Source organism: Takifugu flavidus, unplaced genomic scaffold (assembly GCF_003711565.1).
Source record: "Takifugu flavidus isolate HTHZ2018 unplaced genomic scaffold, ASM371156v2 ctg237, whole genome shotgun sequence".
Lineage (NCBI taxonomy): Eukaryota > Metazoa > Chordata > Actinopteri > Tetraodontiformes > Tetraodontidae > Takifugu > Takifugu flavidus.
The window spans coordinates 40,340-55,000 of record NW_026621898.1 but is presented as its reverse complement, the minus strand read 5'-3'; the positions used below and the strand labels follow the sequence as shown (position 1 = coordinate 55,000).

Below are 14,661 nucleotides of genomic sequence, written 5' to 3'. Positions count from 1 at the left end.
GGAAGGGAAGGATGAAGAGAAAGGGTTAAGTTCAAAAGAGGGAAAAAGGAAATTAAAAGTAAAAATAAAAAGTAATAAAACAGGGGAGATGTTACAGGGAAACACAAATTCAATTAACCCTAACCCTAACCCCCTAACCCTAACCCTAACCCTAACCCCTAATCCTACCCTAACCCTAACCCCTAACCCCTAACCCTCTAACCCTAACCCTAACCCTAACCCTAACCCTAACCCATTGATCTCCAACCCTAACCTCAACCCCTAACCCTAACCCCAACCCCTAACCCCAACCCCTAACCCTAAAGCCTAACCCCTAACCCTAACCCTAAAAATAGAGGGAAGTACAAATTCAAAAAGAAATGGAGGGGAAATACAAAAGGCAAGATAAGAAGGAAGGGAGGGGACACTTAAATCGAAAGTAAAAATTAACGCAAAAAAGCGAGGGGAGTATAAAAGGGGAAGGAGAGGTGGAGCAAGTCAAATGGAAAGTGGTTACAGAAGGGACAACAACATGGAAAGAAAAGGAGGTGGAGAAGGGATAAAGCAAGGGACTATCTTATGTTGAGGCCCAAACAGGCCAACATAATTACAATTTTTGATCAGCTAGCCTGAGGAAGGCCAACAAAGGCCGAAACGTTGCGCAGCTGATCACAGCTAAGGCCAGAGTGCCTAATTTTTGGAAACCCCACCACCTTAGGGTGGTGAATAACTTTGATGGTGGGAGTCTCTGCCTGGGACCCCCTTGATGGACAGTGCATTGCTTTCCCCGGAAAGCCTAACTCTTTAACCTATCCAGCCAGTGCCTCGGGGGGAACCAGGTGGAGTCACCCCTATCTAATTTTTGGAGCCCGATGGCTAACCCCCCACCCATCCTAACCCTAACCCTAACCCTAACCATTGATCTCCAACCCTAACCTCAACCCCTAACCCCAAACCCTAACCCTACCCTAACCCTAACCCCTAACCCTAACCCTAACCTAACCCCAACCCCTAACCCTAACCCTAACCCTCTAACCCTAACCCTAACCCTTAACCCTAACCCTAACCCTTAACCCTAACCCCCTAACCCTAACCCCTAACCCTAAACCCCAACCCCTAACCCTAACCATTTGCTTTGCAACCAGCGTACGGAACACATCGTCCACAGCCAATACAGCGAGCCAGCTTCTGGTTATTTAGTGTGCCCTACCTGAAGAAGACCCATAGGGGGTCGAAACGTCGTTTTTTGGCACACTCTTCCTCAGTTATTTAATACATTTATTGAATTTTGGTTTTATTTTACTTACCTTTTAAGAAAAGGGAGAAATTAAAAGAAAAAAATACTTACCCTTAAAAAACATTAAAATACTTACCTTTTTCCTTTCCTATTTTTTGGAAAGCGCTTTTAGTTCAAAAAACTTTCTAAGAAAATAACTTACCTTGATTTATGGAGCCAGGTTGGACGGAGGTGCGCTATGGCAGGGGTCGCCAGCGTGCCCATCGTCAACAACAAGGATTTCAGGGTTATGGGAGGTCGGTTGGGAGGAAGGACCGTGCTTTCCCTGTCTCGTATGGGAGGCAGGGTACATTCCCCTACCCTAACCCTAACCCTAACCCTAACCCCTAACCCTAACCCTAACCCTTCTAACCCTAACCCTAACCCCTAACCCTAATGCTAACCCTAACCCCTGCCCCTACCCCAAGGTCAATCCTAACCACATACCTACTCGCCATTTCACCAAAGTCTTTTCAGACTGGACGATTCAACTCTCTCCCCTATCCTGTCCGGAACTCCTCGAGCCCTGGCTAATAGCGGGGGGCCCTCACCCTCCGCACTCCCCTGCTATCCCGATCAGTAGGCCAGTGCAAAAAAAGTTTTATCCCAAACCCTTAACCCTAACCCTACTCTAACCCTAACCCCTATTCTAACCCTAACCCCTAACTCTTCTAACCCTAACCCCTAACCCTTCTAACCCTAACCCTACTCTAACCCTAACCCTAACCCTAACCTTAACCCTATCCCGATCAGTAGGCCAGTAGGCCAATGCACAGAAAGTTTTAACCCAAACCCTGAACCCCAACCCTAACCCAACCCTAACCCTATCCCGATCAGTAGGCCAGTGCAAAAAAAGTTTTATCCCTAACCTGAATCCTAACCCAACACTAAGCCTAACCCCTAACCCTTTGGTGACAGTAGAGACGCCCCTTCCAGTTGTTTGCTGTTCCACAACCAACTGTTCCACTCGGTCTTCCAGCTCGGGCCACCTTTCTTTGTTTCCGTGGAAACTCAGCGTTGTCTTCCTCACTTTCGTTCACTTTCTTGTTTTCTCCACTTTCTGACCATGGACTCATCTCTATTAAAATGTCTTGCAGCTGCTCAATTGCCATTTTCAGCCGCATATTCGATGGCCTGTAGTTGAAGTAAGCCTCATACACATATCGCTTGACCGGCGCCATTTTAGGGGGTCCTTACGCATAGGTGTGCCGCTAATCGATGGGCAGAGCGTTTACCGTAGTGCACCTACCAAAGGCACACAGCAGATTTTGGAACTCAGTCCACAAATAAGGCACACCATCGATTTTTGAAAATCTCAGTGTTAGGTGCGCCTTATAGTCGTGAAAATACAATGGCTAACAATTAGCTAACAAACATCTTAGTAACTAAAAAGACAAATGGCCAGCAACAACCATCCACAAGCCAGCATTTGGTTATTTAGTGTACCTTGCCTGAAGAAGACCCAAACCGGGTCGAAACAAACACACGTTTTGCACACTCTTCCTTAGTTATTTAATACATTTGTAGAATTTTGGCTTTATTTACCTTCAAAAATATATATTAAAAAATGCCTTAAAAAGTGCTAAAACATAAAAAGATTTTAAATACTGATCTTTTTTCCTTTTCTATTTTTTTAGAACCCACTTTTAGTTTAAAACATTTTAATGTACTTACCTTTAATCATGCAGCTAGGTTGGATGGAGGTGCACTATGGCAGAAGACACCAGCCCACCTGTCAACATCAGGGGAATCAGGAATATGGCGGTCCGTTGGGTGGAAGGACTGTGCTCCATCTGTCTAATTTAGGAGGCAGGGTACATTCCGCTATCCTAAGGTAACCAGGCACACCATTAGTCCATCCATCATCCATCATTTTAGCTTCCACCCTATTTTTTTTTTTTTTAAATTATCTCTCTATCAGCTAATTTTTTTGAGACAAAAACTTCTTACCATTATTTTATTGGTGGCCACCCGGGGACACCACTCTCTCTCCTCTTCTCACCCAGGCCTGGTTGGGAGCCTGGATCCCCAGTGTGAGGGACTTCCCTCTCCTCCACACTCCTTACATCACGAGGCCAGTGTAATCAAATTTAAGTCAAACCCTGAGCCCCAACCCCACCCGAACTTCCATGTTCTAATGCAAGGTGACCTTCAGCGCCTGTTTTAAAAACTGTTAGTCGTTAGGTTTGTGCCTTTGTTCCCAAGTAAAACTTCAGTCTGCTTCCATGTTGCTTTACATCACATCACATTATAGGAGTGATTTATTCTGAAACAGTCAGCAACATACAGCAACATATTCAAACATTTACATGTTCAACAGGTTAAGAGTTAAATAAACTCACTGAAATATTTAAAAAAAAATTAATATGATCTTTGGCTGATTTTGTGGATAAATCAAACAAGAGGAAAGAAGCTGCAAGTGACAGAAATGTGACTTTTACTGTGATAAAAAAAAGTCCACATCATTAACATGAAGAGGCAGAGAAAGTCTTTCAAAAAATTGTTGCTATGGAAACAAACTCAAACTGAAAATTAACAAATTTATTTAAATCCTGTACTTTAATCGGAACACATGCAAAAGCTGAGACAACATGGTGTCACGTGGTGTGAGGGGATTTGTGACACTCGAAAAGTATTACAGTCATATCAACATGGCTGCATAGACAAACTAGCAATGTCTTTGTTCCACCAAAACTCTGGAAGCTTCCGGATTCCACTATTAATCATTTTTTTCTGAAACAATTACAAGCAACAAATCAAACTAATATTTCAGATGTCCCACCTTATTACAAATTAACACATAAAAAGATGACTACTTTAATCGTCTCATCTTCTTCCCCTTTATCTGGGGCCAGGTCATAGGGGGCAGCAGCCTAAGCAGAGATGTTCAGAATTCCCCCGGACACTTCCTCCAGCTCTTCGGGGAGTACTCTGAGGTGCTCCCGGGCCAACTGGAAGACATAGTCTCTCCAGCGTCTCCCTCGTGGCCTTGACCACCTCCCTATGGAGGCGTCTAGAACACATGCCCGAGCCACCTCAGCTGACTCTTCTCAACATGAAGAAGCAGCAGCTTTAATCTAAGCTCCGAGTGGGTGAACGAGTTTCCCCATCCTATCTCTAAGGGAGCGCCCAGCTATACTGTACAGGAAACTAATTTTGCCCACTTGTATCTATGATCTTGTCCTTTCGGTCATTAATGAAAGTTCATGAAGATAGGTGATAGCAGGAGCGTAGACTGACTAGCAAATCAAGAGCCTCGTCTTGCAACTAAGCTCTCTTTACCATAAAGGTCCAATATGCTGACTGCATAACTGCAGTGGTCGCATTGATCCACCTGTCAATCTCACGCTCCATCTTCTCCTCGCTCGTGAACAGGACCCAATACCGGAACTCCTCCACTTGAAGTAGGACTTCATCAACAGAGGGGAAACCACCCGTTCCCGGTCGAGAACCATGGCCTCGGGTTTAGAGGTGCTAATTCTCATCCCAGCTGCTTCGCACTCAGCTGCAAGCTGCCTCGGTACATGCTGGAAGTCCTGGTTTGATGAGGCCAACAGGACAACATCATCTCCAAGAAGCAGAGATGAAATCCTGTGGGTCCCAAACCAGGGTCCCTCCTGCCCCTGGCTACTCTTAGAAATTCTGTCCATAAAGATTATAAACAGTGGCTGGTGGTAGCTTAGTCTGTTGGGGAACTGGGCTAAGACGCAGAGGGTACTTGGTTCAAGCCCCATTACAAACAAAAACATGGAACGTATTCTAATAGTAGGGGAAGGTGCCAGAACGCCTTCAGACTCATGGAGCACCCCCCACAGAATACTCTGAGGGACATGATCAAATGCCTTTTTCAGATGAACAAAAGATATGCTGGTTGGACAAACTCCCCTGAATCCTCAAACACCCTGTGTATAGAACTGTTACAGTGTTCCACGGCCGGGAAGAAAACCACATTGTTCCTCCAGAATCCATGTTTCTACTATTGGCCGAAATCTCCTCTCCAGTAGCCCTGGCGTAGACCTTCCCAGGGAGGCTGAGAAGTGTGGTCCTGATAAGGTTGGGTGAGAGTTACTGTACCTGACTGCCACGCAATGTTGCAGAGGCGTGTCAACCAAGACAGCCCTACAACATCCAGAGACTCGAGGTACCCAGGACGGATCTCATTTCCCCTGAAGCCTTAATACTTTAATCAAGAGGAGAAAACGTTATATAATGAAATGAGACAAAAATACAACAACGCCTCACAAATAGTGAAAAGTAAAATTGAGAAAAAAAAATCCAGAGAACTTCCAGAGAACTAGAATAAAGTGCAACAATGCTTCAGGCAATGAAACAATGGTCCAACACAAGTCCTGATGAGGACACCCACTTATTCTTTGTTGGTTTGTGTCAACTCAGCAGCATCAAACTACAAGACTGATATAAATAAATCTAAGCAAGTTCCTACCCACCTGTCCCACTGTCTGGAGCCAGACTTAGCTGTCCATCATGGGACATCATAACCAAGCATGTGCCAGGTAGGAATGAGCTTAAACAATTTTATATGGTGACAACAGCTGATATCCCCAAACTGCTTTATTTCCTGTTGTGGTTGTTCACACCCACCAAAAAAATGATGGTTGGCAAAGTTCAACTCAACACAAATTCAATCTTGGAAGAAAAATACATGTACAGAAAGAAGAGCTGGTGAAGTTGTGACATCATCTACAGAAATGAAGATCCTCACGAGAAGAGTGATGTAACCCAGGTGATGATGGCACTGCTTTGTTCTGGTTCTCATCACATTCTGAAGGTCGAACTGTGAGTAGTTTTGTTTCAAACTGGTTCAGAGGGATTTTATGTACAGTACATAAAACAATCAGTGGAAAATTTAATGCACCTGACCAATACTAGATCACAGCACTGATCACGCAGACTGGGGGGGTGGGGGTTACAAAAATAAATGTCAGTTCTCATTATCAAAATAAGAAAAATTCAGTCTCTTTCAGAAAGATTCTGTGCACTTTTCTGGAGAATGTCATTTTTGTATTTACAAGCTAAACTGGGGGGAATCTGTCAACGTCCAAATTCCCCACTAATGCTGAATCTCATCCTACACATCTGGAAACCTCACTTTGATTTGAGAGGAGAGGAGAGATCAGAGTGGACGACTGAGAACAAAAGAACAGAGGTGAGATGCTACCGACAGCTTCCAATAAATAACACAGCTATTTGGATTTGATCTGAATTAGTTCCAAGTTAAAGCAACATTACTGGAATTTAATGAAACCAAAATATGACTCAAGCAGTCGGGAGTGACAGTATTCAGAATTTCCCTCCAGGCAGCCAGGCAAGATGTTCTAAAGCTGAAAATGAAATTAGGAGATTAATTGTCAATTTTACAACTTGAATTAGTCAGAGGCTAAAAAACTGTCTGAAATTCCATTGGGAAGCAGCAGCCAAACCACATAAAACAGAAAAACAACAGCAAAAATGAGGAGTTGGAGGAGGGAAAAGAGGTGAACATGTGGAGTTCAGTCAGTCAGACTGCAGTCAGACTGTCTTCTCAATTCTGCCACCATTAGAGGTTCCCACACTGGAAACCTCCCACCTGTCCTCAAAACGTACTGGAACCAGTCAGACCATGAGGGAAAGGAGTCCTCCACGAATCTAGAGCTGAACCATGAAATGAGCTGGTGTCCCATCATGGTTTTATGCTGAGAAACCGGCAATCACAATAAGAACTTCTCAAAGGTCAATGGTACTTTCCAGCCCACTGTCCAGCAGCACCAGGACAGTGTTCAGCATGAGTCTGTCTTCTAAAGACTCTTTGTCAATTTTTGCTGCTCTCAAAGTTTGTGCTAACCCCGAAATGTGGACAACAGTTCAATGCCATCAGTGACACAAGCACATCACCAAAGGAAAGCTGAGTCTTCTCTGGCTCCAAGCCTCATTTCAACACACCAGTATACGCAGATGTGACCAGCAAGACCAGGGCCTGGTCCACTCGGTCCCACAGAATTAACACGAGGTCAGTCCAAAGACAGTCAGGACTTCTCTCCCAGATGAGATGGCTCCACTGGCCCTTCTTCGTCTGAGAGGCCCGTTTCCACAGTGATAACTAGAGACGCCACAGAGGCATTGCTTGCCATTGGCTGCAGCTCAGCTGAGGAAAAAACAAAAGAAGGGAGAGTTCTAGTCACATAATTACATTAATAATCTCTCAGAACTATTTGTCCAATGATAAATTCAATACAGAACATTTTTTCACCTAACCTTAAGTATGTGTTCATTCATAAAGTCATAAAGTTTATACAGTTAATCCATTTTACTGCGACTAAAATAACATAACATAGTTGGTCCATTTTCCACCAGAGGACTGAAAACGTATTTTCAGATGCAGAAGAATTCTCAAGGGGCGGGGCTGTGTGCTGAAGAATGTTGATGGTGGAACACATCCATGAACCTGTCATTTCAGAGCCAGGCTACCAACTGGCTCATTTCATTTAACAACGTGACATGAGTCCGTTGAAGAACTGTTGACAAGCTGGCGGAGCTAATAGTAGCACATGAGGTAATGGCAAATAAGATTACAAGATTATAAGAATGAGTACCAAAACCCCCTAGGTTTGATTGCCATATCCCTCTTCCTACATCGTTAGTGTAGATCAATCGTTTGAGCTCTGGTTTAGACTCACCGGCCACTTTATTAGGTACATATTTTCAATAGTATGTGAACAAAACTAGCTACTCAGCCAATCACATGACCGCAAATCAATACATGTAGATGCTGTCGACAACTTGCTGAAGTTTAAAGCAACACCAGATCTGAGAAGAAACAGGATTTAAGTGACTTTAAATGTGTTCTGGTTGTTGGCGTCACATGGGCTGGTCAGAGTATTTCAGAAACTGAAATATACAACATTTTCTTGGCACACCTTAGAATCAGTTGAGCATTGATTAAACACTGTAGCCTACATGAATAGTGTTGCTGCCTATGACCATTCCTTTATGACCACAGTGGACCATCTTCTGATGGCTACTTCTAGCAGAATAATGCACCACATCAGAAAGCTCAGATAATCTCAAAATGGCTTCTGGAACGTGGCCTCAATAGTAACCAGATCTCAATCCAGGAGACCTCCTTTGGGATGTGGTGGAATGAGATATTCACATTGTAGATGTAAAGCTGGCAAATCTGCAGCAACTGCATGATGCTCTCATATCTACATGAACCAAAATCTCAAGAGGAATTAATATTTCTGCTGACAAATTAAGGCACTTCTTAAGGCAAACGGGGGCCCAATCTTATACTGGCAAAGTGTATCTACTAAAGTGGCCGGTAAGTGTATATGGGAATAGGACTGGAGGTCTTGGTGGAAAAGGGGCTATTGATGGATTGGTGTGAGACCTGTGTGAGTGTCTGAGGTTGCCATCACTGGACTGTCCCTCAAAGTATCAGGGTCCTGGTAGTCCTGTGGTAGTCCCACCCGTCGCACACCCGGGTCCAGAACTACTGAGGAGCTGCCTTCACTCAGTGTGCCGTCACTGGATGCTCCGGAAACCACAGCTTCCAGGGCCAATGCTCCGACTCCGCCTACACCTCCCAGAGCCAAGTCGTAGTCCAATGGCAGGTTGTCCAGGCAATCTGTGTTCAGCTGTAAGTACAGTTGCATTCACTTTTAATTCAAAAGATCAAAAGTTATATTAGACAGAGAAAACTACCTTGGATTAGGGGTTAGGGTTAGTCGATATCTGTAACTACTACAGTGGTTTTCTGCTAACACTTGAGATGTGTTCCATCCAGGAGTTGGAAAGTTACCATTAACAAAACACAAAAGGTCTGATCTGTTTCTTAATATTACCCGTTTAATTGGGTTTGTTTTTCACATTATACAATTGTTATTTCCTCGGAGATACCAGAATATATACGTCAACGCCCTTGTTTTTTGCACTGTGGAGCTGAATGTTGCTCCTTGTAATGAGAGGGTTAGGGAGTTAGGGTTAGGGAGACAGAGAGAATAGTGTTAGGGTGAGTGTTAGGGTGAGTGTTAGGGTGAGTGTTAGGGTGAGTGTTAGGGTGAGTGTTAGGGTGAGTGTTAGGGTGAGTGTTAGGGTGAGTGTTAGGGTGAGTGTTGGGGGGTTAGGGTGTTGGGGTTAGGGGGTTAGGGAGTTAGGGTTAGGGTGTTGGGAGGTTAGGGTGTTGGGGTTAGGGTGTTGGGGTTAGGGTGTTGGGGTTAGGGGGTTAGGGGGTTAGGGTGTTGGGGGGTTAGGGGGTTAGAGTTAGGGTGTTAGAGTTAGGGTGTTAGGGAGTTAGAGTTAGGGTGTTGGGGTTAGGGAGTTAGGGAGTTAGAGTTAGGGTGTTAGGGAGTTAGAGTTAGGGTGTTAGGGAGTTAGGGTGTTAGGGAGTTAGGGTGTTAGGGAGTTAGGGTGTTAGGGTTAGGGAGTTAGGGAGTTAGGGTTAGGGAGTTAGGGTTAGGGAGTTAGGGTTAGGGAGACAGAGAGAGATAGGGTTAGGGTGAGAGTTAGGGTGAGGGTTAGGGTGAGAGTTAGGGTGAGAGTTAGGGTGAGAGTTAGGGTGAGAGTGTGGGTTAGGGTCAGGGGGTTAGGGTCAGGGTTAGGGAGACAGAGAGAAATAGTGTTAGGGTGAGTGTTAGGGGGTTAGGGTTAGGGTGAGAGTGTGGGTTAGGGTCAGGGGGTTAGGGTCAGGGTCAGGGTTAGGGAGACAGAGAGAAATAGTGTTAGGGTGAGGGTTAGGGGGTTAGGGTGAGAGTGTGGGTTAGGGTCAGGGTTAGGGAGACAGAGAGAAATAGTGTTAGGGTGAGTGTTAGGGTGAGTGTTAGGGTGAGTGTTAGGGTGAGTGTTGGGGGGTTAGGGTTAGGGAGACAGAGATCATTCAAAGCTCTTCTGCATGCAGTTGAATCCCAGTGTCAATCACCTTCAACTAAAGTTGCAGTTCACAGTTTCAACACATACTGTCAGAGCATCCCTAAAAGTGAAAACTAGAAGGCGTCTGACTACACCCACAAATGAAAATAGAATTGAGTCATTTAATGAACACAACTTGTTTAACAATGACCTGATTCCCTCGGTGAGAAAAACAAAAAGGTCAATGAAATCCGATACTGTGATTCATAAACAAATCCATTTTTCTGGACGGTATACAACATCTTTTGGACCAAATTCTGTGGAGGAATTAACTGAAATAGACGGAGAAATTGGACACGGACAGACCAACATTGACCACTTAAATTAAAATGGCTGAATTCCTCTTTATTTTGGAACATGCATGCCAGAGAGTTTTTTGTGCACGTGCACATATAAATGACATAACTCCTACTCATAAAACACTACAGGGGGAGTGTTTGAATGTAATTAATCTGTTTACAGCAAAACATCATTAGCCACCACAGTGGCCACACCCATTGCTATACAAAGTTATTTTCCTCACTTTTCATCACAAATTTCAGAAAAAATAATTCCCCTTAAATATAAAGGTGATCAGACACAATCACTAGGAGGAACACATTCAAATAGGTGTAGAAAAATGCCAGAATCGATCACTTCTATCAAAAGGCACTCCTTTTTTGTTTTACACCAGGGTTAGGGTTACTAAACTAACCCTAACCGTATTAGTGGTATTAGTCTGCCAATCTGTCTACTCAAAAAACCCTCACCCTTCTTTCAGCTTTAAAGGGGTCGCTGCTGAGGGTTAGTGTCCCGCCCGTGTACAGACGCAAGGACCTGTTGCTCTCCATTGTGTCAAACTTGGTATATGAAGGATTATGCTGAAGGCATGAACTAACACGTCATCAAGTCATGGTGAATGATGCACCGGCACACGGACACCATAGCAGCTAGTTTCACTAGTTCCCCAGGATGTATTAAAGCAGAAATTATTTTGATGGGATCAACTCTACCAGTCTGGTACATATCAGAGTAAGTCTAAATTACCAAGTTATTTCATTTGCCATGTTGAGTTCCTTGGTTTAATAAGAACTACTTCATTAACTGAGGTTTCCTTTTTTGTTTTGAAAAGAAATCTGTAATATTTAACATAAAAGCAGAAAAAAAACAGACTGACCGCAATGCCTAGAGCTTTGAGAATGTTCATCTTGCACATGGGACATGTGCGATGATCCAGCAGCCACGGATCCACACAGCTCTTATGAAATAAATGTCTGCAAAGGAATAAAACAAATAAAAGTAATGAGAATCACCACATTATGGCTGTTGATCTTGTTTTAACATTTTGAAAACACTAAAGACAAATGCAAAAGGTAAAGTCCACTTTTATTAGGCGTGGTTTCAGTCAGAGCAGAGTTCTCCACGTTCCCTGCACGTCTGTGCATGTGAAAGTGTTTCCATCCACAGACGTGGAAGTGGACCGAGCCTGTGTGACATCTTTACCTGCAGGGCAGAATGCGAACTACATCATTGGCCTTGTAGCCCTCGATGCAGACAGCGCAGTTATCAAAGTCAGTTTCCGTTTCCTGGTCACCCTTCCTGATGGTACGAACTTGTAACTTACTGATGGCCTTCTTTGCAGCATCGCCAAGACGGCGCTGTGGAACAGACAAAGACTCAAACAAAAGGGTCTCGGTAGATGACGGTCTTGGTTCCAAGCATGGCTGCAGACCTTTTCCCACTAGCATTTACTGTCTGACTTGGTGTACGGTATTTTCATAAGAAATGTGAGATGATTGGTAATAATCTACGTGGTGAAAGGTCTTCCATTCAATTTCAACTTTCTCCAAATCAAACTCCTGAACTTCTGGTGTTGGGTCCTCTTAGTGGCAACGGAACAGATTCCAGAAATTTTACTATGAAATCTACGATTGTGGGTTTTGACACGCACACATACAGATGTAGAATAAGCACCTTGCTACTGAAACCCTCACAACAAAGTTGGAGGCTGTGTACATACCTGATTTCTGTCTCGAGCATTAGCATATCGGAATCTCTGAATGTAGTAGAAGACAAGCCAGGCAAGAGAAATGATCATCAGGACGATGAAGGAGATGGACACAAACACCACCGAAGTCCTGCTGACATACTTCTGCAGGTTCCGTGTCCCAATGGTAATAATCATGGTTATTGTCACATTGTGCTCCAGCAGTGATGTCAGCTCGCGACCTTTGGGCTCCGGGATCATGATGGCGACTACCTCCCCTGTCCCTGCAGAGCGAAGAGGAGGAGGTTAATGTGTAGCTGGCGACTCAACAACATATTTAGGTTTCACCAGTCAACATTTCAGTTGGTTCAGGAGTTATTCAACATGATATTCCTGTCTGTGTTCTTCCATAAATGCAAGTCCCCCTCCTCACTGTTCACACAACAGCAAAAACTGCTGTTTAGAGCTAAATATTTTTTTCATGATGTTAGTCATAAAGCTGTAAAATGAAGAAACACAAGAAGAGGTGGGTTAACATCAGGTTAACTATCACTGGCCTGATCAGTGAAGATGGCCAGTTAGCTTACAGGTGGAACAGCTGGTCTTCTGGTGCAGTCAGAGCCACCTGGAGCTGGGTTAGGGTTAGGCTCTAAGAATGTGGAGATGATGGTGGACATAAGGAGAACCCCCACTCTCTTGCTATTCTCAACAACACTGTGCCAACCATGGACTCTTTCCAGTTTCTGGGTTCCACAATCTCTCAGGGAAGAGCGTGCATGTATGTATGCATGCACACACGCACACACACCTTCCCTCAGAGGAGACACAGAGCACCATTCATCAGATCAGCAGCACACAGCAGGGCAAGCAGAAGAGTTAACCCACATCATCTCAGATCTGCACATCGGTTTTTAGCCACTGCTGCGCCACTCTTATGAAAAAATTAGGACATAGACTTAAATTTATAAAAAACATTTGATGATTGACCTGCAAATGCTGCCATTTCACACATGGTAAACAATCACAAACAGTCATGCTGCTTTTTGGTATTCTTTACATGTTTACGGGTTTTATTGCAGAGTAATGTTGGACTGAGGCCAGATTACCCTAACCCTTACATCAGGGGTGCCCAGATCCAGTCCTCAAGGTGTGAATCTGGATTCCTGTAATACCAGGTAGACAACCCTTTCACCTGAGACCCCGCTATCCTGCAGGAAGGCTTTTATTCCTGGTAGAAAAGAAACCATCGGGTTAACCCTAACCCTATGGCCATCAGGACTGGATATGAACCCCCGCCAGACATTCAAAATTTACTTTATGTCCTAAAAATTTCCAACTTGAATGAAAGACACTTTAAATTGAATTCAAATATTGTAATGACGAGCACATGGGATTACCTTGATGAGGCATCGTGATGGTCTCGTTGGAGTTGGGCAAGGCAACGTTGAAGATGACCACCGCAGACGCGTTCTGAGCCGCAGCGTGGCGGATCTTGTCCTTGTACGTGCAGTTTCCCCGGGCTATCAGTGCGACCCAGGCGCCGGCCTGTGCAGGCACCGCGAAGCGGGTGTTGGGGTCACAGGCCTGGCGATCATGTGGGGAGGCGGGCAGCACGACCAAGCCTTTAGCGTCCCGCTTTGGCGAGTGTTCCCCGTAGCGGCCGCACTCCGTTTTTTCCGTGTGGGGCTCCGAGTTGGCCGGGTCCAAGTAGGAAATGTTGACGAAGGCAGTGTACCACTCCTCCCGCTCGGCCACGGTGAAGTCCAAGCACAGCAGATGGACGAAGCAGAAGGAGAGCAGCCAGGTAGAGAGGGCCAGACTGCGGCAGGCCGCGACAATAGAGCCAGGGGCCATAGTGTTCCTCAACCGATGAGACAAAGCCTCTGTTCTGGGAACATCTACTCAGCCATGCTGCCAGAGAACCGGTGAGCAGCCCGATGCAGTTGTTTTTTATTCCCTCTAAATGAAACGATCACCTCGGTTTTGTGTTTTCAGTCGCTGCGCACCGTCACCGGATACGGAAAAGCGAACATACATTTGGAATCTCCATTTACCGCCCACGCGGAGAAGATCCAGAGCTGCTGGGAGGACCTGGTCGTTGATGCGCAGTCAGAAAATTCTGACCGAAGCGGGTCCGTCTTTGACGGTTACCCGACAGCAGGAGGCACAGACGTTGGATTGTTTTGACTGGGCCCCGGCGGAAACACGTCAGAAGTACCTTATGCCAAACTTCCGGCTGAACCCACCGCTTATATAAATTTTATTTTGAAAGGGAAATATGCTATTTCCGCCATGGATGTGTGGAAGTGTGTACGAGCTGTGGTGGTTTAATGTACAAAAGGTTATCACGTGGAAAGTTAAAATAGAAATGTCCACAGCCATTAATAAACATCACGTCGTGACCTGGCAAAGGGCCCCATTGATGACTTGGTGACCGAAAATAGTCAAGGAGGTCGATATTTCAGTCAGCCAACTTTCATCAGGTATCTGTTGAGGCAACAAAACTAAACTAAAAAACAGTGAAACTCTTATTGAA

At 44.8% G+C, this 14,661-nt stretch overlaps 1 protein-coding gene and 1 long non-coding RNA gene across 2 annotated transcripts; one reads left to right on the top strand and one right to left on the bottom strand.

The window, feature by feature from the left end:
• Positions 1 to 5,809: 5,809 nt before the first annotated feature.
• LOC130519878 (RING finger protein 150-like) lies at positions 5,810 to 14,127 on the bottom strand. The gene is made up of 6 exons (XM_057023491.1): positions 13,523 to 14,127; positions 12,159 to 12,409; positions 11,642 to 11,796; positions 11,316 to 11,412; positions 8,643 to 8,889; positions 5,810 to 7,397 (listed from the first exon to the last, which is right to left on the bottom strand). The coding sequence occupies exons 1-6, from the start codon at positions 13,977 to 13,979 to the stop codon at positions 7,279 to 7,281; spliced, it is 1,326 nt and encodes a 441-aa protein (XP_056879471.1). The 5' UTR covers positions 13,980 to 14,127; the 3' UTR covers positions 5,810 to 7,278.
• On the top strand, positions 13,909 to 14,536 carry LOC130519880 (uncharacterized). Its single transcript, XR_008948514.1, has 2 exons — positions 13,909 to 14,050; positions 14,121 to 14,536. It is a non-coding gene; the product is annotated as an uncharacterized LOC130519880 (long non-coding RNA).
• Positions 14,537 to 14,661: the final 125 nt, after the last annotated feature.